Source organism: Macaca mulatta, chromosome 2 (genome assembly GCF_049350105.2).
Source record: "Macaca mulatta isolate MMU2019108-1 chromosome 2, T2T-MMU8v2.0, whole genome shotgun sequence".
NCBI lineage: Eukaryota > Metazoa > Chordata > Mammalia > Primates > Cercopithecidae > Macaca > Macaca mulatta.
Window position 1 is genome coordinate 113,280,572 of NC_133407.1, and position 24,911 is coordinate 113,305,482.

Consider the following 24,911-nt stretch of genomic DNA (forward strand, 5'->3'; position numbering starts at 1 on the left):
CTGTCATGCCCATGTCACACCTGTGTGCATTAGTGCACTGTGTTCTATCATCCATCCTCTCCACTATGCCTTCCTTCAACAAGCATTTATTGAGTGCCTACTGTGGGCTTACAATGCAGTGCTTGGGATCCAGGGCTCCATTGAGCTAGGTGATGGGGTGGCTGCCTTGTCACAGCTCATAGTGCAGAGGTGGAAAGGCAGTGTCTTCCTCTTCACCCTCACAGCTCAGCTCCAGCACCAACACCCGCAGCCCAGGAGCAAGTACCTGGCCTGTCACCTGCTGAACCAGTTCTGTCACCCTAGTGGGGGTGGGGTTTAGGGGAGATTGGAGAGGTGAGCAGTGGCAGGCAGTGGGCAGCCTGGCATGGACTAGAGAGGGTGCTGGCAGGCCATCAGGAGCCCAAGCCAGGAGCAAGAGCTACTCAAGACAGGAAACATCTGAAACTATTTTAGGAGCAGCTGGTGAGGCAAGCAGGAGGCAGGAAGCTATGGGTCCCTTGGGAGTGGGCTGTGAAAGGGGGGCTGTGCAGCGTGTGGGGAGCCCATGGGGCTGGCCAAGTAGGCAGCTCCTGAAGACTCCTCCTCAGGCTCTCGGCCCTCACCCCACCTCCAGCCTTTTTTGCTGGCTCCATTTGGCAAAAGAATGCTTGGGAAGATGTGAGGAGCCCAGAATGGGGCTGGGAAGACAGAAGGCTGTGTGGCCCCTAGCCCCAGCCTCCAGGGACTGGTGGGGCCTGTCTAAAGCCCCAGGTGGGCTCACCTGAGGGGCAGGCGCAGGGCCTGCTTTTCAGGCGACCATCCGGCGGAATAGAGCAGGGCTGGGCCGTGCAGCAGCATCCTCACCCTCAACCCGTGCTGCTCCTAGAGGGAGAAAGGTCAGACACCAGCTGGGCCGGGCTGGGCTGAGCCTGGGCGTTGGGGTAGGGACAGGGCACACCTGAAGATGAGCCAGCAGCAACTCCAGGGTCCTCTCAGGCTGCCCAGCTGGTACCTTCAGACGGTCCCAACAGGTCCACTTCAGGTGATGGAACTGGAATGAGGTAGAGGAGGAGTGAGAGACTTCTTACCTACCCCCAACCCCCATCCCAGTTACCAGCAGCCTTTCCTAGGGGAAGAGCTGGACTAGCAGGAAGCAGGAGCCAAGGGGTGGAGGGTGGGGGGGAGGTGGGATCTGGGCCCAGAGTCTCAGCCCCCTCCCCGCCCAGGCTGGGGCCAGCACAGGAAATGGGGCTATGGGGCCCGCACAGGGAAACAGACGATCCATCACACGGGCCAGTCGTGAGGGTGGGGGATGAGGGGGTGGTGCTTCCTGAGGAAACCCACAGCAGGGCCCCTGCAGCCTCTGATAAAGCTGCTTGTTCCTCAGAGACAAGGCTGGGAGCTGAGGGGCACATCCTGTCCCCCAATCTTATATGTATTGCCAGTGCCTTGGGCTACTCATTGGGACACGGGCAAAGGCCACAGTGACCACCAGGGCCCCACTGTCCCAGAGACCCCAGCAGGGATACAATGCATACAGGCTTCCTCCTCCTGTCCCCTCTTTCCTTCCAAGAGTCTTGGGGTTCTGGTACCTAGAGCTAAGGACAGAAGGGCAGCTAGCAGGTATCTAGAGACAAGGACAGGGGGTGCCTATCAGCCCCCAAGAAAACACTGGGGTCAAGCTGAGACTAGGCTAGAGGTGAGATGGGGGCTTCTCCTTGCCCTGCTCCACTCCGTGGACAAAGGCAGCCTGTGTGCTGGTTAGGGGCAGGGTGCCTTAACAAAGGGGCTCTGTGTACTATGTCCAGAGGGACCCCAGGCTGCTGAGCAGAAGCCCAGTGCTGGCCCATGACCTCTGCCCTCTCCCCTCGTGAGGGCATTCCTTCTACCCCCATCCTTGCCCCAAGGAAATGCCAGCTGCAGAGCCTGAGCACATGGCTGGAGGCATTCACAGCCCTGCAGTCACAAGAACACAAATCCCCACAAGCCCAGGAACACACACGTGTGCCCACATGTATCTCCATGCAGACCCACATTGAGGACACAGGAAGATGGAAACCCTGCACTCCCATCTGACACACAGATGTGCAAACTTGCTCCTTCCATACCCACACTCCAGGGATACCCAGACCCCGGGTGCACTCACACCTGTGACACAAACACAGGGCTGCAGACACCACACCTCTAGTGGCAAGCCTATTACCCTTTAACTCAGCTTGCAGGAGGTAGGCCAGGGCCCCTGTACCATGCAGGGGGAAGCTAGACTCTTTCTGGGGCTGAGGCCCTGGTCCCCTCCCCCCCACCTACCCCTCAGGGGTACTCCAAGGAAGGAGGGGACTGTAGGGGATGTCTGGCTCCACTAATGAGTTAAAGCTGCAGCTCCCCCAGATCCTGGGCTTTGGAGGGTTGGGGGTGGGGATGGCTGACGGCTGCTTCCTGTGTCTGACGGGTCCCAGCCTGGCTTCATAGCAGGAAGAAGGCTGGAGGGAGTCTTCAGGACTCCTGCACAGTCTGAGTCTCAGTGAGAGCTGGCAGCTAGATTGGGGCCTGTGTGGGCAGGTGCAGGGGAAACCTAGGCCTAGTGGGGCTAAGGGTGGGGTATCATGGGCTCACCGTCTGGATGGCTGGGGCGAAAGGCATATAGCGGATGAGGTAGTTTTCAGCCAGATGGACGTAGCTGTGGCGAAAGGCACTACGAGGCCGTGGCCCACCCACCACCTTATACAGCTCTAGGCCCAACAGGCCTGCCACGGCTGCTGTAGTGGTGGCAATGGCTGGGATAATCTGGCCCACAATTCGCTTACTCTGCCAAGAACAAGAGATTTTGTGTGGGCCCAAGGCGTAGGGCCAGGGTTTGGCCCCCACCTCCAGGCCCGAGCCTCAAGGGGTAGGGTTACCTGGGCACGGCTGACAGGTGGAATCCCATAGTTCTGACATCGCAGGCTAGCTGCCGCTGCCACAAAGTCCACATGGAAGTTGCTGTCATCATCCTGTAAGGTCCAAGTCAAAGTAGTGTTAACACTGCAGCCGTGCCCCTCACCATGGCCCACTGTGTGCCACTGCACAGGTCTCCACACAGTTCTGTGGGGGGGTGCCCCCCATCTCCTCTTGATCAGACAGGCTGAGGTTCAGGGAATGTGAGCTGCTTCCAGGGCCTTGCTGGGAGAATTCAGGCCAAGGAGCTCCAAAACTACCTTATTAGCTCCTGACTTTTCTCCACAAACTCCCCAGCCCCACTCCTCACTGCCACTTGGGCTCCCACCTTCTCAAACATCAGAGGTTTCAGGGGAGGGCCCACAGTCCAGAATTCCAGGGCTTTGTTCAGTTCCTTCAGCTGCTCAGGGCCTGTCAGGGGAGGGGATGTTGAGGCAGTCCTTAGCCCCTGTCTCCTGCACTCTTCCTGGAGCCCTGTGCCTATTCTTGGTCTTTGCCAAGCCTGTCACTATTCCCTGATCAAATCAAGAAGCCCCCTTAATTAATGCTACAATCTCCCCTCTAGAAGCCCCAGTCTTCACCCATTTGTGTGCATGACCTCTGTGACTCTGTCCTCACTTGCAGGCCATAGCTAGGCACTCCCCAGGAGCCAATGGATTTATTTACTTATTTATTTTGCCAAGAATCTGCCACAAGAACTGGGATGTGGTATAGGCAGCAGGGAGAAGACCTACTGAGGGACCAGAGAATAAGCCTGAAACTATGGAGGAGTGAGGTTAGGAGGCCTGAGAGGTAGCAAATTGGCTGTAGATCCCCTAGGGCCTATCTTCCTTCTGCAGCACAGGCTGAGGACAGTTCAGGTTCAGGCCTTTGAAAGACAGCATGGGGGGCCAGGGCCAGGAGCCTCACCAAACTCAGCAGAAGCTGAAATCAGCTCTAGATTACTAGCAAAGATGGGGGCCATCTGTTGGGGGTCAGGCTGTGGCAGCAGCTTCAGCAGCTCCCTGAGTGCAGTTGAGTCCTGTGAGCCAGGCAGCCCATGCATCTGGGCATACAGGTTGGCAGCTGCCAGTATGTAGAGGAGGTGCATGTCCTGCAGCCAGACCAAGAACAGGAGCAGAGGCATGGGTGTGAGTGAGCATGTATGGGTGCATGGGGTAGGGGTCACTCTCCATTTGTGGATCTGTTTGAGTGCCTGCCTTTGCCTCACATGTAGACACCCATATGTGCACAAGCATGGCTGTCTCTGGGCATCTGCGCATCTCTGCAGAATGCAGAAATGCCAACCTCTGCTCTGAGGGGCCACATCTCTATCTTGGAGCTCCCTAGGGAATCCCACTCACTTGGTTGGTGTCAAACTCCAAGGGCTGGGGACACTGTTTGGGACCCGACCAGAAGGGAGTTCCATCCTCAAGCACCTAGGTAGGTAAGTAGAAGCTGCTGGGCTCAGTCTGGTCCCTCTGAGCCCCCAGCATCCCAACCCCTAGCCACACACTTTATTAGGTGGGAAGTGCCTCAGCAGCTGTTTGATGCCATAATGGAAGCAGAGTTTCCAGTGGCCAAGAGCCCACGCCACACAGTCTTGCCAGTTCTGTGCACGCACTCTCAGGACCCCAAGCACCGGCTTCAGTAAAGTGAGTGTCTGTGGCCCATCCATGTCTGCCAGGGAAGTGTGTGCCCTGCAGAGAGAGGAAAAAGTGTGAGACTGAGTCCTGCAGACTCGTACTTGGAGCCCTGGACTCCTATCTGCCTCTGGTGGCCTTACTGTTGGTGGTGGTTGATGGTCTCTGCAGACAGTCGGAAGAGTCCCTCAAACTCATCCCGGGCCCACTGTGGAGGAGGGAGGAAGAGTGAGGTGTCAGGTGGAGAACAGGTCTGCAGCTGAGGGCTGAGCTGGGTAGGGTGGGAGTCTCCAGGGTGCTTCCTACCTGCAAGGTGTGCTCGGCTGTGCTAGGGAAGTGCCGCACGGTACAGACAGGGTAGGGGGCATCCTCAGAAGCTGCAGCTGAGGCAGGGGCTCTGTAGGCCTCAGTCACATGTGGCATGAATACTTTAGCACTGCCCCGGGTGCCCAATGTGCCTGCCTCCAGCAGTGGCTTCAGATAGTGGGTGCAACGAGCAGCTACATAGCGCCCTGGCAAGGGAACAGCGGGTCAGAAGTGGGGCTGGCACAGCTGTGGGCAAGGGACTGATCTCCAAAGTCAAGCACTCACGGGCCTGGAAACTGTCCAGGGCAGCAGCCACGCCATCCACATGGGAGAAAAAGTTATCCCCATAGATGTGCTCTGTGGTGGGATCCAGTGGGTAGGTAAGCGGGATCACCTGTAAGTCTGGGTTCAGGCGCCGGGCAGCTGCTGCAGCCACCTCTGCCTTGGGTCTCTGGGAAGACGGCAGGAAGATGTTGGGTAGGAAGCTGTATGGGAGGACGGTCTGGGATGCAGGAGTGTGGGGAGGGATCAGTACTCACACCAATGTCCTGGGACCTGAAAAGGAACTGACGGCTGAGATTGGAGCGCTCTATGTGGTCCATGTCGACAACAGTCAAGCCCCCGCTGTTCCTGGCCCCCAGTCCCACTAGGGCAAAGACTTTGAGCAGCTCACAACCAATGGCACCAGCACCCACCTGTTGGCAGGAACAGCCTTAGCCAGAGAGGCTGGGCTGGCTCTTCTAAAGGCACTCCCAGTCTCACCCCACAGCTCACCAAGAGGTAGTGCTGGCGGCTCAGTTTCTCCTGAAAACCAGCCCCAAACACTGCAATTTGCCCATCATAGCGGCTGCCTCTCTAGGGGACAGAGATAGGGGTCAGTGATGGCTACTGGCCTGCATCTCCTTCTTACAATGAGTTTTCTGAATCAGGACCGGGAGGCCATTCCTTATGTTTCTCCCCTAGTCCTGATTTTGGACAAGGCTTGTACCCCTATCCCAGGCTCTCACCGGGGCGCAGTCCTCAGGACTGGGAAGGAGCTCCCCATCTTCCGGAAGACAATCGAGGGCATCAAAGTAAAGCCACTGGTCCAGAGGCATGAACTTCCTGGAGATTGCCTAGGGGCAGCACTTCAGGCTGGGCACTGCTGCCACCTCCTGACCCCTTCAGATCCTGGCTGGAGGCTACACCCAGGTTGGTGAAGCCTCCAGGGCTGCTATCTGGTGCTGGGTGCCCTCTGACACACACACCGATCTCCACATCTTCCCAGTACCCCCCACACCTATGCCTGTGCCTACCTTCAGCACTTCCTGGGCAGCTACTGCACCCAGCATGGCCACCATAGGGCTCAAGACACCTCCACTGCTTAGGGCAACTGTCCGCACTAGGGCCTCATCCAGTGGCTGTTCCAGTGGCTCTTCCTCTGTCCACTTCAGTGGTTCCAGGTCCTGGGCCAGGCCCACCACGGTCTCTGCATCAACCTGTTGGTAGGACTCTGTGGCACAGTAGCCCCAGCCTGAGCTCCACTCCTGACTCAAATCCTTCCAGCCACCCTCCATCTACCCTGTTCCACAGAAGAGGAAGCAGAAGCCTGGGTGGGAAGGCCTGGCCCTGCTGCCAGCCTGTGCAGCACCACCAGAGGATGTCCAGTACCAGACAGCAGCACAAGAGGCTTCACTAATCTAAGTGCAGCTTCCAACACAGATCTGAGGCATCAGGGTGTAGCAGGGGTCCCCAGGATGTGTGCCTGGCACTTCCATGGAACCAGCCTCTACTCTAAAGGCTGCAGTGTTGGAAGATCAAACTTGGATTTGTGAACGGTCATTGTTACCTCTGGCAGATGGGACCCCAATAAATGACAGAGGCTGGGGGTGGGAGCAACAGGGCCACTCACAGGATCCCAGGGCTGGGGTGGCCGGCCATGGAGATGCTGGAACTTGTGCAGTGCACAGAAGGCCTGATGCAGGCAGTGGGCACGGTGAACTTCCTGGGAGCTCTGGGCCACCACATGGGGCTGGAGCAGGGCTGTGTCCAGGGACTTCTGCAAGGGCACCTGGCTCAGGGTCTAGTCCAGAATGCTACGGGCCCCTCAAGGCAACCAAGCTCCCCTACCTCAGATGCACTTGCACTCACATGTCTCACAGTCTTGGGTCTCTTGACTTCAGTGATAGCCCCACCACGCAAGTACCGAGAGAAAGTTGTTGTGTCTCCGATCTCCAGGGACCCATCCTCTGAGGGAGGTCCAGTCTAGTCAGTATGATCCTTGAGCCTGAGTAGTTCCCACACCCCATCCTATCTTGCATCTGTGTCCCAGACCTTGCTGCACCCTATAGAAGATGGAGGGAGAAAAACCCATTCCAAGGGCCAGGCTGTGCTCACTCCCAGTGGAGGCTTGGGTGCTGCGCCTGGAGTTGGAATGGGATTGGCTTACCCCGCACATGGATAGACCGGGGATCACAGTCGTTGAGCTCAACCATTCCCTCAATTCCTGAGAAAGTCACCAAGTCTCCGTCACGGAAGTAGTGGGTATTGGCCCCTTTCCTCAGAGTGAGAATTCCAGGGGAGCCCTGAGTAGGAGGAGGCTTGGCTCAGGGGTGCCCGGACCTGCCTTCCACAGGCCCTGGCAGCCTTTCCTTGGTCAGCAAGTGAATGTCTACAGCTCAGCACCCACCTGGGAGATGTGCTGGATGGCAGCTGTCAGGGGTTCTGCCTCTGTGGGGTCCTGCACAGTGAAGTCCTCACCAAAGTCACAGAACAACTGCCTGAGATGGGGTGGTAGGGGTCACTGAGGCAGCTTACAGGTTGTACTTAAGGATAGGGGATACTAGGGCAGGGCCAGAGGGCCAGAATTGGGAAAGGAATGCAAGGAGAGGCTTGGGAACTAGAATTTGAGAGGGTTACTGGAGCAGGTCTGGAGGTTAGGTTGGAGGAACCAGAGGGCAGGACTGGGAACCAGAATCAGAAAGGCATGCTGGTATAGACCTGAGGCTGGTTGGAGGGGCACTGGAGCAAGCCTGGAGCTGAGGACAGCATGGGGCCAGTTGCTGGCTATAATACGGTAGGCCGGGCAGGCAGTCTTACTCACCCCACAAGGCCTCGGGTGTCAGCCGCCAGAAAGCAAACTCCATGCTTATGGCACAAGGTACCCACCTTCAGCTGCTCCTCCAGCTTCGCAGCAGTCAGCACCACCACCTGGGTGGACACTGTGATCAGCAGGGCTAAAACCACTGCCCAGCCCTTCCTGCTCTTGAGGGCTGCAGGCCTGAGCTGACCTGGAAGTCCAACAGCAGGTCCTCAGTGATGTCACCCGTGTGCACAACGACCTGGACAGCTCTGTTGAGCTGAGCCAAGAGCTCTTGAGAGGCCTCAGCTCTGCTCCTTTCCAAGTCCTGCTCTGAGAGGAGAAACTAGGGAGAGAGCCAGTGCAGCCTGAGCAAAGACAGGAGTCCTCTTGGGCCATGCCCCCACCTTGGTCTGGCAGCCCATAGCCCCCCAGGACACTTACCTGGGCAGCCAGGTCGGACCAGCAGGTGGGGTGAGGATCATGCAGAGTAAGGCTGCCCACACCCATCAGGACCAAGTTCTTGGCCACCTCAGCCCCCAGGCCCTGCAGGCCTGACACCAGGACCCTGGCTCCCTGAATCCTCTGCATGGCAGGTGAGCCCAGCACATACCTGTGGATGGGAAGCAGGAGGCAAGCAGTTGCAGATCAAGGTCTGAAGACCATCCCCCATTCTCCACCCCTCACCTCGGGCCTCACAGCTGTCTTGAATACAGCTCCTCATCCAGCAGCTTCGAAGCATCTAGGGCATCCATCCTCAAACCTGGGGCCGAACAGTAGGCTGCAGCGCTCAGAGAGAGGGTCTTTGTTTAGGAGGCGGTGACAGTAGGGGCCAGTGCCCTGCTGTAGCTAGTGCAAACAAGAACCAAGGCCAAGGGAATAAGGGACGCTGCTGGTCACAGCTCTCTTCCTGGCTCCTCTGGAGAAAAGAAAAGTGAAAGTGAAACTACGCTCTGAGCAGGCTCCTGATCCTGCCTCCAGACTCCGGCCCCAGACAGGCCAATCAGGGTCTAAAACCTGGGATGAGTTCCAGGACTCCAAGAGGTGATCAGTCTCTGAGTGTCAGACCTGAGGGTGGGAGGCATGGGGCAGCCACATTCATACATGTTCTTATTTTCCTTTTAGACTTTTATTTTGAAATAATTATAGACTTGCAAGAAGTTGCACAAAAAATAGTGCAGAGAGGGCCTGTGTACCCTTCACAGGTGTGTCCTTTTGCCTTCTTTTTTTTTTTTTTTTTTTTTTTTTGAGACGGAGCCTCACTCTGTTGCCCAGGCTGGAGTGCAGTGGCAGGATCTCAGCTCACTGCAAGCTCCAATTCCCGGGTTCATGCCATTCTCCTGCCTCAGCCTCCCCAGTAGCTGCGGCCATAGGCGCCCGCCACCTCGCCCGGCTAATTTTCTGTATTTTTTAGTAGAGACAGCGTTTCACCATGTTAGCCAGGATGGTCTCGATCTCCTGACCTAGTGATCCGCCCGTCTCGGCCTCCCAAAGTGCTGGGATTACAGGCTTGAGCCACCGCGCCCGGCCCCTTTTGCCTTCTTAGGAACCTGGGGCCAGTTCTCTGGGAGATGGACCACTGTTTCTCACGAAACTTCATAATAGCCAAACCAAGTGCTGTCTTAAGTTCTTTTTCGTTGTTGTTGTTAATTTAGGTGAAATTCATGTAACATAAAATTAACCATTTTAAAGTGTACAATTCAGTGGCATTTAGTGCATCCACAGTGTTGTTCAACCATCACGTCTATCTAGTTCCACAATTTTTCATCACCCACAACGAACATACCAAACACATTCAATAATTACCATATATGTGGCTGGGCGTGGTGGCTCACGCCTGTAATCCTAACACTTTGGGAGGCCAAGGCGGGTGGACCACCTGAGGTCTGGAGTTCGAGACCAGCCTGGCCAACGTGGTGAAACCCCATCTCTACTAAAAGTACAAAAATTAGCCAGGCATGGTGGCACGTGCCTACATGTAATCCCAGCTACTCGGGAGGCTGAGGCAGGAGAATTGCTTGAATTTGGGAGATGGAGGTTGCAGTGAGCTGAGATCAAGCCACTGTACTCCAGCCTAGGCAACAGAGTAAGATGCAGTCTCAAAAAAAAAAAAAAAAAAAAAAAAAAAAGAATTGCAAAACGTAACCTCTTATGTCTATTTTCTTTCACTTAGAATGTTTTCAAGGTTCACAGAGTTTATAGCCTGTATCAATATTTTGTTCCTTTTAATGGCTGAATAACAGTCCATTATATGTATCATACCACAATTTGTTTATCCATTCATCTTTTGATGGACATCTGGGTTATTTCTAACTTTCGGATTTGTGAATAGTGCTGCTATGTCCTTTTTTATTTATTTATTTATTTATTTATTTATTTATTTATTTTTTGAGACAGAGTCTCACTCTATTGCCCAGGCTGGACTGCAGTGGCATAATCACAGCTCACTGCAGCCTCAATCTCCCGGGCTCAAGTGATCCTGCTGCCTCAACCTCCCAAGTAGCTGGGACTAGAGGTGTGCACCACCACACTCAGTTAAAGTGGTTTTTGTTTGTTTGTTTGTTTGTTTTTGAGATAGGGTCTTACTCTGGTTGCCCAGGCTGGAGTGCAGTGGTGTGATCATTGCTCACTGCAGCCTCAGTGTCTTGGGCTCAAACAATCCTCCCACCACAGCCTCCTGAGTAGCTGGGACCACAGGCATGCACCACCACATCCAGCTAATTTTTCTTTTTTTTTTTTTTGAGACGGAGTCTCGCTCTGTCACCCAGACTGCACGATCTTGGTTCACTGCAACCTCCGCCTCCTGGATTCAAGTGATTCTTCCGACCCAGCCTCCCGAGTAGCTGGGATTACAGGCACCTGCCATCATGCCTGGCTAACTTTTGTATTTTTGTAGAGATGGGGTTTCACCATGTTAGCCAGGCTGGTCTTGAACTCCTGACCTCAGGTGATCCACCCGCCTTGGCCTCCCAAAGTGCAAATTTTCTTTTTTTATTTTTAGTAGAGACGGGGTTTTGCCATGTTGCCTAGGCTGGTCTCGAATCTCTGGACTTAAGCAATCTGCCCACCTCAGCCTCCCAAAGTGCTGGGACTACAGGTGTGAGCCACCGCACCTGGCTTTGGCTAATTTCTTAATTAATTACTTGTTTTTGTAGAGATTGGGGGGTGGGTATTGCTATCTTGCCCAGGCTGGTCTCGATGAATGCCTGGCCTCAAGCGATCCTCCCACCTCGCCTTCCCAAAGTGCTGGGATTACAGGTGTGAGCCACCGTGCCCAGCCTGATTCTTGAACAAGTACTATGTTGCCCAGGCTGGTCTCAAAATCCTGGGGTCAAGTGCCTCGGCCTCCTAAAGTGCTGGGATTACAGGCTTGAGCCACCGCGCCCGGCCTGTTTGTTTTCATTCAATAACATTTACTGGGTGTGACAGAAGTACTAGGTACAGAAACCAGGGCTGGATTTTGAAGTAAAATGCTATCTTTAATAGACTCCAAAGAGTATTTAAGGAAATTCAGTATCCATTCCTGCTTTTTAAAACTCTCATTAAAATAGAAAGAGATAAAAATTTTAAATTGTGGTAAAATATACATAAGATAGAATTTACCATTTACACATTTAAGTGTGTAATTCAGTGACATTTAAGTACATTCACAATGCTGTGTAACTATCACCACTATCTATTTTTAGATCTTTTTTTTTTTTTTTGAGACAGGGTCTGGCTGTGTTGCCCAGGCTGGAGTGCAGTGACGCCATTTCGGCTCACTGCAACCTCTGCCTCCCAGCCTCAAACCATCCTCCCACTTCAGCCTCTGGAGTAGCTGGGACTACAGGCACAGTGCTACCACGCCCAGCTAATTTTTGTATTTTTTGTGGAGACAGGATTTCGCCACATTGCCCAAGATGGTCTCCGACTCCTGAGCTCAAATGATCTGCCTGCCTTAGCCTCCCAAAGTGTTGGAATTACTGGTATGAACCACCATGCCCAGCCAAAAATTGTTTTAAATTAGCTGGGCATGGGCCAGGCATGGTGGCTCATGCCTGTAATCCCAGCACTTTGGGAGGCCGTGGTGGGCGGCCTTAGGTTAGGAGTTCGAGACCAGCCTGGCCAACATGGCGAAACCTCGTATCTACCAAAAATACAAAAATTAGCTGGGCGTGGTGGTGGGCATCTGTAATCCCAGCTACTCAGGAGGCTGAGGCAAGAGAATTGCTTGAACCCAGGAGGCAGAGGTTGCAGTGAGCTGAGATTGTACCACTGCACTACAGCCTGGGCAACAGAGTGAGACTCCATCTCAAAAAAAAAAAAATTAGCTGGGCATGGTGGTGTGCTTCCTTAGTCCCAGCTACGGAGGAGGCTGAGGCAGGAGGGTCTCTTGAGCCCAAGAGGTGAAAGGTGCAATAAGCCATGACCACGCCAGTGCACTCCAGCCTAGGTGACAGCCCTTGTCTCAAAAAAAAAAAAGGTGGGGGACAGGCATGGTGGCTCACGCCTGTAATCCCAGCACTTTGGGAGGCTGAGGCAGGCAGATCACGAGGTCAGGAGATCAAGACCATCCTGGCTAACATGGTGAAAACCCATCTCTACTAAAAATATAAAAAATTAGCCGGGCGTGGTGGTGGGCCCCTGTAGTCCCAGCTACTTGGGAGGCTGAGGCAGGAGAATGGCGTGAACCTGGGAGGCGGAGCTTGTGGTGAGCCGAGATGGCGCCACTGCACTCCAGCCTGGGCGACAGAGCGAGAACTCCGTCTCAAAAAAAAAAAAAAGTGTGTCTCTCCCCATCCCCCCATTGTATCCCCGCATTGCATCCCCCATTGGCTTCTTCTCTTACCGTGTGGTCTCTGCACATGCCAGCTCCATGTTGTCTTCTGCTGAGTACAAGCAGCCTAACGTCTTCACCAGAAGCAGATGCTGCTGCCACACTTCTTGTACAGCCCAGACATCTGTAAGCCAAATAAAGTTTTCTTTTTTTTTTTTTTTTTGAGACGGTCTCACTCTGTCTCCCAAGTTGGAATGCAATGGTGAAAACATGGCTCACTGCAGACTCCTAGGCTCAAGGAATTCTCCCACTTCAGCCTACCAAGTAGCTGAGACCACAGGCGTGCACCACCATGCCCAGCTAATTTTTTAAAATTGTGTAGAGACGGGGTCTTACCATGTTGTCCAGGCTGGCCTCAAATTCTTGAAAGCAAGTGATCTTCCCATCTTGGCCTCCCAAAGTGCTGGGATTATAGGCGTGAGTCACCATGCTCAGCCGAGATTATTATTATTATTATTTTTTGAGACAGAGTCTCGGTCTGTTGCCCAGGCTGGAGTATAGTGGTGCAATCTCGGCTCACTGAAACTTCCACCTCCCCAGTTCAAGTGATTCTCCTGCCTCAGCCTCCCAAGTAGCTGGGATTATAGGCATGCGCCACCACGCCTGGTTAATATTTTTCTATTTTTAGTAAAGACGGGGGTTTTACCATGTTGGCCAGGCTGGTCTCGAACTCCTGAACTCAAGTGATCTGCCTGCCTCAGCTTCCCAAAATGCTGGGATTACAGCCGTGAGCCACTGTGCCCGGCTGAGATTTTGTATGACTGATTCAATACCCTTACTAGTTATAGGTCTATTCAGGTATTCTATTTCTACTTTGAGACAGTTTTTTTAGTTTTTGTGTTTCTAGGAATTTATCCATTTCGACTATGTTATATAATTTGTTGGCATAGAATTGTTCACCATATCCTCTTATAATTTTTTTTTTTTTTTTTTTTTTTTTTGAGACAGGGTCTCGCTCCGTCTCTCAGGCTGGAGTGCAGTGGCACGATCACAGCTTACTGCAGCCTCAACCTCCTGGGTTCAAGCAACCTTCCCATCCCAGCCTCTTGAGTAGCTGGGACCTGGGACCTGGGACCACAGGCCCGTGCCACCACACCCAGCTAATTTTAGTACTTTTAGTAGAGTTGGGGTTTCACCATGTTGGCCAGGCTGGTGTCCAACTCCTGGACTCAAGTAATCCACCTGCCTCAGCCTCCCAAAGTGTTGGCATTACAGGTGTGAACCACCTTGCCTAGACTAGTTTGTTCTTTTTCTAGTTCTTTCAGGTATACAGTGAAGTTACTGATTTTAGATCTTTTTGTTGTTTGTTTTTTGAGACAGGGCCTCACTTTGTAGCCCAGACTGGAATGCAGTGGCATGATCACTGCTCACTACAAATTCTGTGTCCTGGGTTCAAGTGATCCTCCCATCTCAGCCTCCCAAGTAGCTGGGACTACAGGCCTGCACCACCACGCCAGGATAATTTTTGTATATTTACTTTGGTAGAGATGAGAGGTTCACCATGTTGCCCAGGCTGGTCTCAAACTCCTGGGCTCAACTGATCCTCTCACCTTGGCCTCCCAAAGTGCTAGGATTACAGGCATGAACCACTGCACCCAGCGAGATCTTTTTTTAAAATACAGGTTTTTACAGTTATAAATTTCCCTTTTACAGCATCCCATAAATTTTGGTGTATTGTGTTTTCATTTTCATTCATCTCAAAGTGTTAATTTCCCTTGTGATTTCTTCTTCGACCTATTGATTGTTTAAGGTGTGTTGTTTGAAAGTCATGTGAGCTGGGCATGCTGGCTCACACCTGTAATCCCAGTACCATGGGAGGCTGAGGCAGGAAGATGACTTGAACCCAGGAGTCCAAGACCAGCCTGTGCAATATAGTGGGAACCTGTCCCTACAAACAAAGAACAAAAAAACCCTCTAGCCAGGTGTGGTGGTGTGCACTACTAGTCCCAGCTATTCAGGAGGTTGAGGCGGGAGGATCGCTTGAGCCCGGGAGGTCGACATTGCAGTAAGCCATGATCATGCCACTGTACTCCAGCCTGTGTGACAGAGTGAGACCTTGTCTCAGAAACAAAATAAAACAAAAAGTCTTATCAAGGAGGATGAAGGAGCAGAGAGTTCCAGGAATCCATCTCTCCACAGCAAAAATTGAGCTAGTTGAAACTATCTGAAGCAACCATTTTGGAAATCTGGTCTAGTAGAACATTTTCAGCATCCAGGGGAGAGGTTGATGAAGAAGCTGGTAAACTTCAGTAAATTTTCACTTTTCTCATAGCAGCTGCTGCCTCCAGTCCAGTGATAAACATCTACGTGGAGAGCTCCTATAGAACCTTTCTTCTACACACACAGTTTCCCCTATTGAAGTTGCTCCCAAGTTTTGGCAATTATAAATACAGCTGCCATAAATATTTATGTACTGAGTTTTGTGTAAACATCATTTTTTTAAATGCATTTGCTGACTTTAGGTTTTTAAAAACTTATTTGGGGCCCGGCGCGGTGGTTCACGCCTGTAATCCCAGCACTTTGGGAGGTTGAGGCGGGCAGATCACCTGAGGTCAGGAGTTTGAGACCAGCCTAGCCAACATGGCGAAACCCCGTCTCTACTAAAAATACATAAATTAGCCAGGCATGGTAGCAAGTGCCTGTAATTCAGGAGGCTGAGGCAGGGAGAATTACTTGAACCCAAAAAGCGGAGGTTGCAGTGAGCCAAGATCATGTCATTACACTCTAGCCTGGGCAACAGAGCAAGACTCAGTCTCAAAAACAAACAAACACTCATTTTGGTCTTTGGAAAATAATGAAAAGCACAATTGCTGCATTAAGACTACGTTTAGCTTTGTAAGGATGCCTTGGGTGTGGTGGCAATGCCGGGATTAAGACTACGTTTAACTTTGTAAGAATGCCACAGATGTGGTGGCTAGGCCGGGCACGGTGGCTCACACCTGTAATTCCAGCACTTTGGGAGGCCTAGGTGAGCGGATTGTCTGAGCTCAGGAGTTTGAGACCAGCCTGTGCAACATGGTGAAACCCCATCTCCTCTAAAAATACAAAAACATTAGCCAGGCATGGTGGTGCATGCCTGTAGTCTCAGCTACTCGGGAGGCTGAGACGGGAGAATCACTTGAACCCAGAAGGCAGAGGTTGCAGTGAGCCTAAATCAGGCCACTGCACTCCAGCCTGGGTGACAGAGTGAGACTCTGTCTCAAATAATAATAATAATAAAAATACAAGGCCGAGCGCAGTGTAATCCCAGCACTTTGGGAGGCAGAGGAAGGCAGATCACCTGAGGTCAGGAGTTCAAGACCAGCCTGGCCAACATGGTGAAACCCTGTCCCTACTAAAAATACAAAATTTAGCCAGGTGTGGTGGCACACACCTGTAATCGCAGCTACTCGAGAGGCTAAGGCAGGAGAATCACTTGAACTTGGGAGGTGGAGGTTGCAGTGAACCGAGATCACGCTACCGCACTCCAGCCTGGATGACAAGAGCGAGACTCCCTCTCAAATAAATAAATATACAAAAATTGTTGAGGTATGGTGGCAAGAATCTGTAATTCCAGCTACTCGGGAGGCTGAGGCAGGAGAATCACTTGAGCCCACGAGGTGGAGGTTGCAGTGAGGTGAAATCACCCCACTGCACTCCAGCCTGGGCTACAGAGCAAGACTCGGTCTCAAAACAAACAAACAAACAAACAACTGCCAAAGCGTCTTCCAAAATGGCCATATACCATTTTGCATTCCTACCAGCAATGAATGAGAATTCCTATTGCTTCACATCTTGTCAGCATTTGGTAGATGCTGACAAAACCCCATCTCTACTAAAAATGCCAAAAATTAGACAAGTGTGGTGGAGCACACCTGTAATCTTACCTACTCAGGGGTCTGAGGCATAAGAATCGCTTGAACCTGGGAGGTGGAGATTGCAGTGAGCCGAGATCACGCCACTGCACTCCAGTCTGGGTGACATAGACCCTGTCTCAAAATGAATAAATAAATAAAAATAAAATTTGAGTTATTTGTTTTCCTTTTTTTGTGTGTGAGACAGAGCCTCACTTTGTCAGCCAGGCTGGAGTAAAATGGTGCTATCTTGGCTCACTGCAACCTCCGCCTCCTGGGTTCAAGCAATTCTCCTGCTGGGATTACAGGTGCCTGCCACCAAACCCAGCTAATTTTTGTATTTTTATTAGAGACGGGGTTTCACCATGTTGGTCAGGCTGGTCTCAAACTCCTGACCTTGTGATCTGACTGCCTTGGCCTCCCAAAGTGCTAGGATTACAGGCGTGAACCACAGTGCCTGGCCTGTATTTTTTCTTAGAGATGGGGTTTCGCCATGTTGCCCAGGCTGGTTTCCAACTCCTTGGTTCAGGCGATCCTCCTGCCTCGGCCTCTCAAAGTGCTGGGATTACAGATGTGAGCCACTGCATCTGGTCTAATTCCAAAGTTTATATGGAAAAGCAAAAGGCCAAGAATAACCAATACAATATTGAAGAAGAGCAAAGTCAGAGGAATGACACTTCCTGACTTCAAGACTTACTACAAAGCTATAGTAATCAAGACAGTAAGAATTGGACATGGTGGTTCACATCTGTAATCCCAGCACTTTGGGGGGCTGAGGCAGGAGGATCACTTGAACCCAGGAGTTTGAGACCAGCCTGGCTACACGTGAGACCTGGTCTCTATGTTAAAAAAAAAAAAGGGTGGGGGGCTGGGTGTGGCAGCTCATGTCTGTAATCCCAGCACTTTGGAAGGCTGAGGCAGGCAAATCACCTGAGTCAGTTCAAGACCAGCCTGGCCAACATGGTGAAACCCTGTTTCTACTAAAAATATAAAAATTATCTGGGCATGGTGGCAGGCGCCTGTAATCCCAGCTACTTGGGAGGCTGAGGCAGGAGAATTGCTTGAACCTGGGAGGTGGAGGTTGCAGTGAGCCGAGATTGCGCCACTGCACTCCAGCCTGGGCAGCAGAGCGAAACTTCATCTCGAAAAAAAAAAAGAGAGAAAAAAAGAGAAGGAAAGAAAATCAAGACAGTATGGTATTGGCAAAAATAGACCAATGAAACAGAATAGAGCCCAGAAACAGACCCACACAAATATAGTCAACTGATCTTTGACAAAGGAGCAAAGGCAACTCAGTAGAGAAAGAGTAATCTTTTCACAAATAGTCCTGGAACAATTGGCCATCCATATGCAAAAATCAAAAAAAAAATCTAGACATATCTTAGACCTTTCACAAACATTAACTCAAAATGGGTCATAGACCTAAATGTAAAATACAAAACTATAAAACTCCTAAAAGATAACATAGGGGAAAATCTAGGTGACCTTGGTTTGGTGATGACTTTTTTCTTTTTTGTTTTTTTGAGACAGAGTCTTGCTCTGTTATCCAGGCTGGAGTGCAGTGGCACAATCTTAGCTCACTGAAAACCTATTTACTTTTCAACTTCAGAGTTTTTCAGGGATAGTTTGTCAAAAAAATTCTTCCTGTGGCCAGGTGCGGTGGCTCACGCCTGTAATCCCAGCACTTTGGGAGGCCGAGGCGGGTGGATCACCTGAGGTTGGGAGTTCGAGACCAGCCTGACCAACATGGAGAAACCCTGTCTCTACTAAAAATACAAAATTAGCTGGGCATAGTGGCACATGCCTGTAATCCCAGCTACTCAGGAGGCTGAGGCAGGAGAATTGCTTGAACCCAGGAGGCAGAGGTTGTAGTGAGCAGAAGTCACACCATTGCACTCCAGCCTGGGCAACAAGAGCGAAACTCCATCTCAAAAAAAAAAAAAAAAAAAAAAAGGCCGGGCTCAGTGGCTCATGCCTGTAATCCTAGCACTTTGGGAGGCTGAGGCTGGCAGATCACGAGGTCAGGAAATCGAGACCATCCTGGCTAACATGGTGAAACCCCGTCTCCACTAAAAAAATACAAAAAAAAATTAGCTGGGTGTGGTGGCGGGCGCCTGTAGTCCCAGCTACTCAGGAGTCTGAGGCAGGAGAATGGCAGGGACCCGGGAGGCGGAGCTTGCAGTGAGCTGAGATCGCGCCACTGCACTCCAGCAGCCTGGGCGACAGAGCGAGACTCCATCTCAAAAAAAAAAAAAAAAAAAAAAAAATTCCTGTGAGTAGGCCATACTTCCCTGTTTCTTCATATTCTTTATAATTTTTTTGAGAACTGAATATTCTGGCCAGGCACAGTGGCTCACACCTGTAATCCTAGCACTTTGAGAGACTGAGGCGGGCGGATCCCTTGAGTCCAGAAGTTTGAGAACAGTCTGGGCAATATGGTGAAACTCCATATCTACTAAAACTACAAAGAAATTAGGCCAGGTGCCGTGGCTCACACCTCTAATCCCAGCACTTTGGGAGGCCGAGGCAGGCGGATTACCTGAGGTCGGGAGTTCAAGACCAGCCTAACCAACATGAAGAAACCCCATCTCTACTAAAAATACAAAATTAGGCCAGGCACAGTGGCTCACACTTGTAATCCCAGCCCTTTGGGAAGCTGAGGGGGGGGGGGTGGATCACGAGGTCAGGAGTTCAAGACCAGCCTGGCCAAGATGGTGAAACCCTGTCTCTACTAAAAAAAATACAAAAATTAGCCAGGTGTGGTGGCAGGCACCTGTAATCCCTGCTAGTTGAGAGGCTGAAGCAGGGAATTGCTTGAACCTGGGAGGCAGAGGTTGCAGTGAGCCGAGATTGCACCGCTGCACTCCAGCCTGGGCAACAGAGCAAGACTCTGTCTCAACAACAACAACTAACCGGGTGTGGTGGCGCATGCCTATAATCCCAGCTACTCGGGAGGCTGAGGCAGGAGAATCGCTTGAACCTGGGAGGCAGAGGTTGCAGTGAGCTGAGATTGTGCCATTGCACTCCAGCGTGGGCAATAAGAGCGAAACTCTGTTTCAAAAAAATAATATTGCCAGATGTGGTGGCCCATGCCTGTAGTCCCAGCTATTCGGGAGACTGCAGCCTGGGTGACAGAGACCCTGTCTCAAAAAACAAAACAAAACAATAAAAATAGAACAAAAAACCACCCAAAACGGAATATTCCGAGTATTTTTTTGTGGCAACTCTGGAAATCTTATTCTCAAATTCCTCAGGGATTGTTCAATTTTTTTTTTTTTTTTTTGACACTGGCAACTCTGTTGTCCAGGATGGAGTGCAGTGGTACTATCTCGGCTCACTACAACCTCTGCCTCCCTGGTTCAAGTGATTCTCCTGCCTCAGCCTCCTGAGTAGATGGGATTACAGGCATGTGCCACTGCACCCAGCTAATTTTTTGTATTTGTAGTAGAGACGGGGTTTCACCATGTTGGCTCAGATGGTCTAGAACTCCTGACTTCAGGTGATCTGCCCACCTCGGGCTCCCAAAATGCTGGGATTACAGGTGTAAGCCACCGCACCAGGCCTAAATTTTTGCTTGTTGAGGGCTGGAGCCATCTGTGATTTTTCCAAACTAGTTATGCAAAGTGTGTGTCTCCTGTGTGTGTGTTGTCACTGAAGTTTGTTATCTCTTATAATGCTAAAAACCTCAATTACTTTTGCACCAATCTAATATTTTATTTTGCAGCAACCTAATTCATTTATTTATTTATGAGACAAGGTCTCACTCTGTTGCCCCAGCTGAACTGCAGTGGTATAATCACTGCTACTGCAGTCTCCAACTCCTGGAATCAAGCAATTCTCCTGCCTCAGACTCCCTAGCAGCTGGGAGTCTGCAGGCATGCACCACCACACCTGGCTAATTTTTAAATTTTTTGTGGAGACAGGGTCCCACTGTTTTGCTCAAGCTGGTCTTGAACTCCTAGGTTCAAGTATTCCTCCTGCCTCAGCCTCCCAAAGTGTGAGCCGCTGTGCCCAGCTTCTATTATCTCTGTAGTCAGCTAGTGAGTGAGCTCACAAAGATTTTTTGGCTTAAAAAACAAACAAAAAAAGGCACGGGTCCTTTAAATCTTCTGATATGTTGCCAAGGTGGGGTGGAGCGGGGTATTAATGCAGGAATTATATCTAAGAGGCTGAAACCAAGACAAGCATCTCAGAGTACCTCCAGGTCCACCAAAGCACACAACCCCCAAATTTTTGGAGGGCAAGGTCCCCAGACCTGTTCTGGCACCAGTCAGCTGCTTTCAGAACTGGTGCTGTTATCCCCACAGCCGGGTGGGGCTGAGGAATGGGAGTAGTAGCTGCTTGATTCACACTACTTTCTTCATCCAGCAACCCCCTTGTTAAATGTCTGATCAGGAACCAGAGTTCTGAAACAGTTGATTATAATCACTGCTCTTTTCAGCTCAATGCTTGCTTTGATCCAGGAACCAACCCCTGGAGCTTCCAGTTCCACCATTGTGCATGCCTTCGCTCCACACTCTTTTGATTATTATAGTTTTATAGTTAAGTTTTTAAATTGGGAAGAACTTTATCTTTTCTCTAAAACAATTTCAAAAAAATGTTTTGGCTATTCAGAGCCTCTTGCAATTCCATATAAATTTGAGAATTAGTTTTCAAATTTCTGCAAAAAACAAGGGCCACTGGAATTTTGATAGGGATTGTATTGAATTTGTAGAATGCTTTGGGGGTTATTGCCATCTTAATATTAAGTCTTCTAATCCAGGAACACAAGATGTCCATATATTCAGGTCATAAGTTCAATTTTTGGTAACCATCACACCTATTTCCAAAACTTTTTCATCACCCCAGACAGAAACTCTGTGACCATCAAGCAGTAACTCCCCTGCCCCCTCCCTCTATCCCATGCTAACTTCTATTCTGTCTCTGTGAACTTGCCTGTTCTAGACACTTCATGTAAGTGGAATCATACAATAGTTGTCTTTTTGTGTCTGGCTTATTTCACCTAGCTGCCATAAGTTCTTAACCTATACGCAACACAGATCCCCACTTTATTTTTATTTTGGGGAGTCTCGTTCTGTCGCTCAGGCTGGAGTGCAGCGGAATGATCTCAGCTCACTGCAGCCTTTGCCTCCTAGGGTCAGGTGATCCTCCCACCTCAGCCTCCCAAGTAGCTGGGACTACAGGTGCATACCACCATGCCCGGCTAATTTTTGAATTTTTGGAGAGATGGGGTTTCACTATGTTGGCCAGGCTGGTCTCGAACTCCTGGGCTCAAGCAATCTACCTGCTTTGGCCTCCCAAAGTGCTGGAATTATAGGTGTGAGTCACCATGCCTGGCCCAGATCCCTACTTTACAGATAAAGAAGCTGAGCACAGGGGCCAGGCACGGTGGCTCACGCCTGTAATCCCACCACTTTGGGAGGCTGAGGTGGGTGGATCACCTTAGGTCAGGAGTTTGAGACCAGCCTGGCCAACATGGTGAAACCCCGTCTCTACTACAAATACAAAAATTAGCCAGGCATGGTGGTGCGTGCCTGTAGTCCCAGCTACTCAGGAGGCTGAGGCAGGAGAATCGCTTGAACCCGGGAAGTGGAAGTTGCAGTGAGCTGAGATTGTGCCACTGCACTCCAGCCTGGGTAACAGACTGACTCTGTCTCAAAAAAAAAAAAAACAGAAGAAGCCGAGCACAGAGAGGCCAGGTAATTTACCTAAGGTCACTCAGCTGGACAGTGCTAGCGGCCAGCCCCTACACTCTTAACCTGATGCTTCACTTCACATCACTAAACTTCCTTGGCTCAAGTCAGCTGCAGAGGGGCCAAAACTCATAACCAAGAATGGTACCTCCTTGCCACAAAGCCCCATACTCCTCCAGATATGCTAGAGATCAGCTGGGCAACCTCCACTGCAGCATTCACTCACTCCCTGTGCTCTTAATCCCCATGCTGGGTCCTGGGAAAACAGGTGAACTCCTACCTAATAGTGGGAGAGGGAAATTTAGGGGACTTCACTCAGGCTGGGGGTCAAGAAGTGAAGCACTTGAAAGAAAGTGCCCTTGGCTGGGTGTGGTGGCTCACACCTATAATTCCAGCACTTTGGGAGGCCAAGGCAGAAGGATCGCTTGAGCTCAGGGGTTTGAGACCAGCATGGGCAACATAGCAGGACCCTGTCTCCACAAAAAGTAAAAATAAAAAAATTAGCCAGGTGAGGTGGCACATACCTGCAGTCCCAGCTACAGGTTGAGGTGGGAGGATCACCTGAGCCTGGGAGGTTGAGGCTGCAGTGAACTGTGATTGTGCCACTGCACTCCAGCCTGGGAGACAGAGGGAGACCCTGTTGCAAAAAGAAAAAAAAGAAAGAAAGAAAGTGCCTTTGCAGCCAAAAGTCAAAAGCTAGTAATTTGGCTGGTAGTGTTTAAACGTGGGGAGGAACGGAAGGTAGTGGTCGTTGGTTATTTGCTGTGAGTATCCCTGTATAGATAGATTTCTGTTTACTCATTCACTTTCCTACTTATGGCCTTTAGGCTATGCCTAGGTTAGAGATTGTGAGAAAAGCAGAAGTGATCTCATTTTTGCTAGAGTCTTCCTGTGCCCCATGAGAAGGCACATGCCTAGGGAAGGAACTGCTAGGTCTGAGGCTAGGTGATATTCCTGCTTTAGAAAGTCATGCCAAACAGTTTTCTAAAGTGTTGGTGCAAATTTACACTCTCAGAACCAGGAAGAAGATATTATTATTATTGTTTTTTAAAATTTTATTTTACATGAAAATCTTCCATCCTCTCCATACATCCCATTCTATCCTCCATTCCCCAACCTGCTTGGCCCAGGCTATGCCTAGCAGCAAGTCAAAGGCAGGTAGAAGCTCAGGCTGAGGCTGCCTGAGATGCCTCAAGTACTCTGGTCCACAGAGACAGTCAACAAGCGACCGTGGTCTCCAGGCCCAGAAAGAGTCTGACCACATCTGATCATGGCTATAAACAGAAGCCTGGCAACAGGAGCAGGCCCTGCTGACAGGATCAGTGGGCTGGTCATGTCAGCTTCCAGTCATGGGAGTGGGGCAGGGTGAGGGCAGGAAGAGCAGCCTCTGGGTGTCACACTCCCCCTCACCTGTTTGTCTGCCCTTACTCCTCAGGCTGGTCCCGAAAGTGGGGCTCTGCCCACAAAACCCCCTGCCTGGACAGTCCTTAAATCCTACAAGTTGGAGGCATGTGTCTGGCCACTGGTCAGACTCACTGTTCTCACGACCACAGGAAGGTGTCCAGCTTGGCCTGGGAGAGAGAAGGCACTGTCTTCACCCTCACTCTCTGCTTAGCCTTGGTCTTGGGCTTAACAGGCAATGGGCGGATCATGGCTGTGTCAGTCTGGAGGAGCTGTCAAGGAAGAGGCTTGGAGAAAGGACTGCAATGCAGGGCAAGAAAAGCTCTGAGCCGGGGCTGGGCAGCCCTGGTACACAGAATGAGGCCCAGCACTGCACACCTGAGGCTGTTGGCACTGGCAGGCTGGGAGTATAGGTGAGGCATAGTATGGGCTCCACAGCTCAGCTCAGCTCAACACCACAGAAAAAGGATACAGGCTGGATGAATTTTGTCCGGCCACCGAGCCCATCGAAGCCTGTCCTTACCTAGGGTGGAAAAAAGAGATGAGTGGGCCAGGCTAATGGGCTGGGTGGCTGGCCACCCATTTCTACCCAAAAGGGTTGGCTCCTGCCACTGTGAGAAGCCGTACTCACCACATCTTTGCTGCGACAGGACTCTGACCTGGGCCTCTTGGGCTGTTTCTGGCCCAGGATGGCATTCCGGACAAAAATAGGGAAGGCACCAACCAGTTCCTCATCTGGCTCTCCTGCACAGCTCTGGTCACCCAGTGAAAGCTGGGACTCCTGCAGGAAAGACCCCAGGGCCAGACTTGATAAGCCAGATGTCAGCAAAGGAGGGAGGATAGTGGTGGTGGAACAAGATCAGGATCTCTGATGCCTCACTAGGAGGCAGGAGGGATAATAAGTAGAATCCCAAGGGTGGCTCCAAAGTACCTCAGTTCTGGACCAGGAGTGACAGGGCTCTGGCAAGACCATGCCCTCCCAAAAGTCCAGTCCTGGCAACGGTTAGACTGTGCTTCTTCTAGAAAGCTCTTACCTTCTTGGGGCCTTTGCATATCTTCTTGGGGACATCCTGAATTGGGGAGCTACAAGAATGCGAGAGAAGGCAAGGGGTAGGTAAGAAAGACATGAGGGCAGGTGAACCAGGCTCAGCACACGTACCCTGGGGAGTTACCATGTGGCACTGCTGCTGCCATGCCTGCATTCTGGGCAAGGCACCTCAGTGATCCCACCCCAAGTGCAGGTCTGTTAACAGCTGGACAGTCACAGCT

General features: G+C 51.1%; 2 protein-coding genes across 8 annotated transcripts in view; both read right to left on the minus strand.

Annotated features, from left to right (window-relative positions):
- Positions 1-70: 70 nt before the first annotated feature.
- On the minus strand, positions 71-8,822 carry UBA7 (ubiquitin like modifier activating enzyme 7). Of its 2 annotated transcripts, none has more exons than XM_001105981.3 (24): positions 8,599-8,822; positions 8,344-8,512; positions 8,111-8,245; positions 7,924-8,030; positions 7,510-7,600; positions 7,270-7,405; positions 6,972-7,069; positions 6,733-6,879; positions 6,137-6,319; positions 5,849-5,956; positions 5,616-5,696; positions 5,381-5,536; positions 5,127-5,292; positions 4,842-5,047; positions 4,679-4,743; positions 4,409-4,592; positions 4,257-4,331; positions 3,823-4,006; positions 3,242-3,324; positions 2,877-2,969; positions 2,593-2,784; positions 938-1,030; positions 761-861; positions 71-299 (listed from the first exon to the last, which is right to left on the minus strand). In XM_001105981.3, the coding sequence occupies exons 1-24, from the start codon at positions 8,652-8,654 to the stop codon at positions 170-172; spliced, it is 3,039 nt and encodes a 1,012-aa protein (XP_001105981.2). In that variant the 5' UTR covers positions 8,655-8,822; the 3' UTR covers positions 71-169. The 2 variants fall into 2 exon arrangements, with proteins under 2 accessions (XP_001105981.2, XP_077848794.1); XM_077992668.1 differs by having other exon boundaries at positions 8,587-8,822.
- Positions 8,823-12,727: 3,905 nt separating this feature from the next.
- Positions 12,728-24,911, minus strand: part of TRAIP (TRAF interacting protein) — a 39,869-nt gene continuing 27,685 nt past the window's right edge. For 4 of the 6 annotated variants that reach the window (XM_001105706.5, XM_077992807.1, XM_077992808.1 and 1 more), the window contains 4 exons: positions 24,677-24,725; positions 24,274-24,423; positions 24,115-24,165; positions 23,282-23,905 (listed from right to left, as the gene is read on the minus strand). In XM_001105706.5, coding sequence (XP_001105706.3) covers positions 23,783-23,905; positions 24,115-24,165; positions 24,274-24,423; positions 24,677-24,725 — 373 coding nt within the window. In that variant the 3' untranslated portion in view covers positions 23,282-23,782. Of the gene's footprint in view, positions 12,840-16,581; positions 16,684-22,765; positions 22,879-23,281; positions 23,906-24,114; positions 24,166-24,273; positions 24,424-24,676; positions 24,726-24,911 lie in introns of those variants that run through there. The other 2 variants (XR_013413928.1, XM_015130903.3) reach the window with 2 other exon arrangements.

Bases quoted from the DNA above. Each gene is read 5' to 3' on its own strand.
- UBA7 (XM_001105981.3), bottom strand. From the start codon at position 8,654: ATGGATGCCCTAGATGCTTCGAAGCTGCTGGATGAGGAGCTGTATTCA. The intron at 5,293-5,380 runs GTGAGTACTGAT...CCGTCTTCCCAG, and splicing joins TCAGGTCCCAGGACATTGGT to AGACCCAAGGCAGAGGTGGC. The intron at 4,007-4,256 runs GTGAGTGGGATT...GTCTGGCTGCAG, and splicing joins TGGAGTTTGACACCAACCAA to GACATGCACCTCCTCTACAT.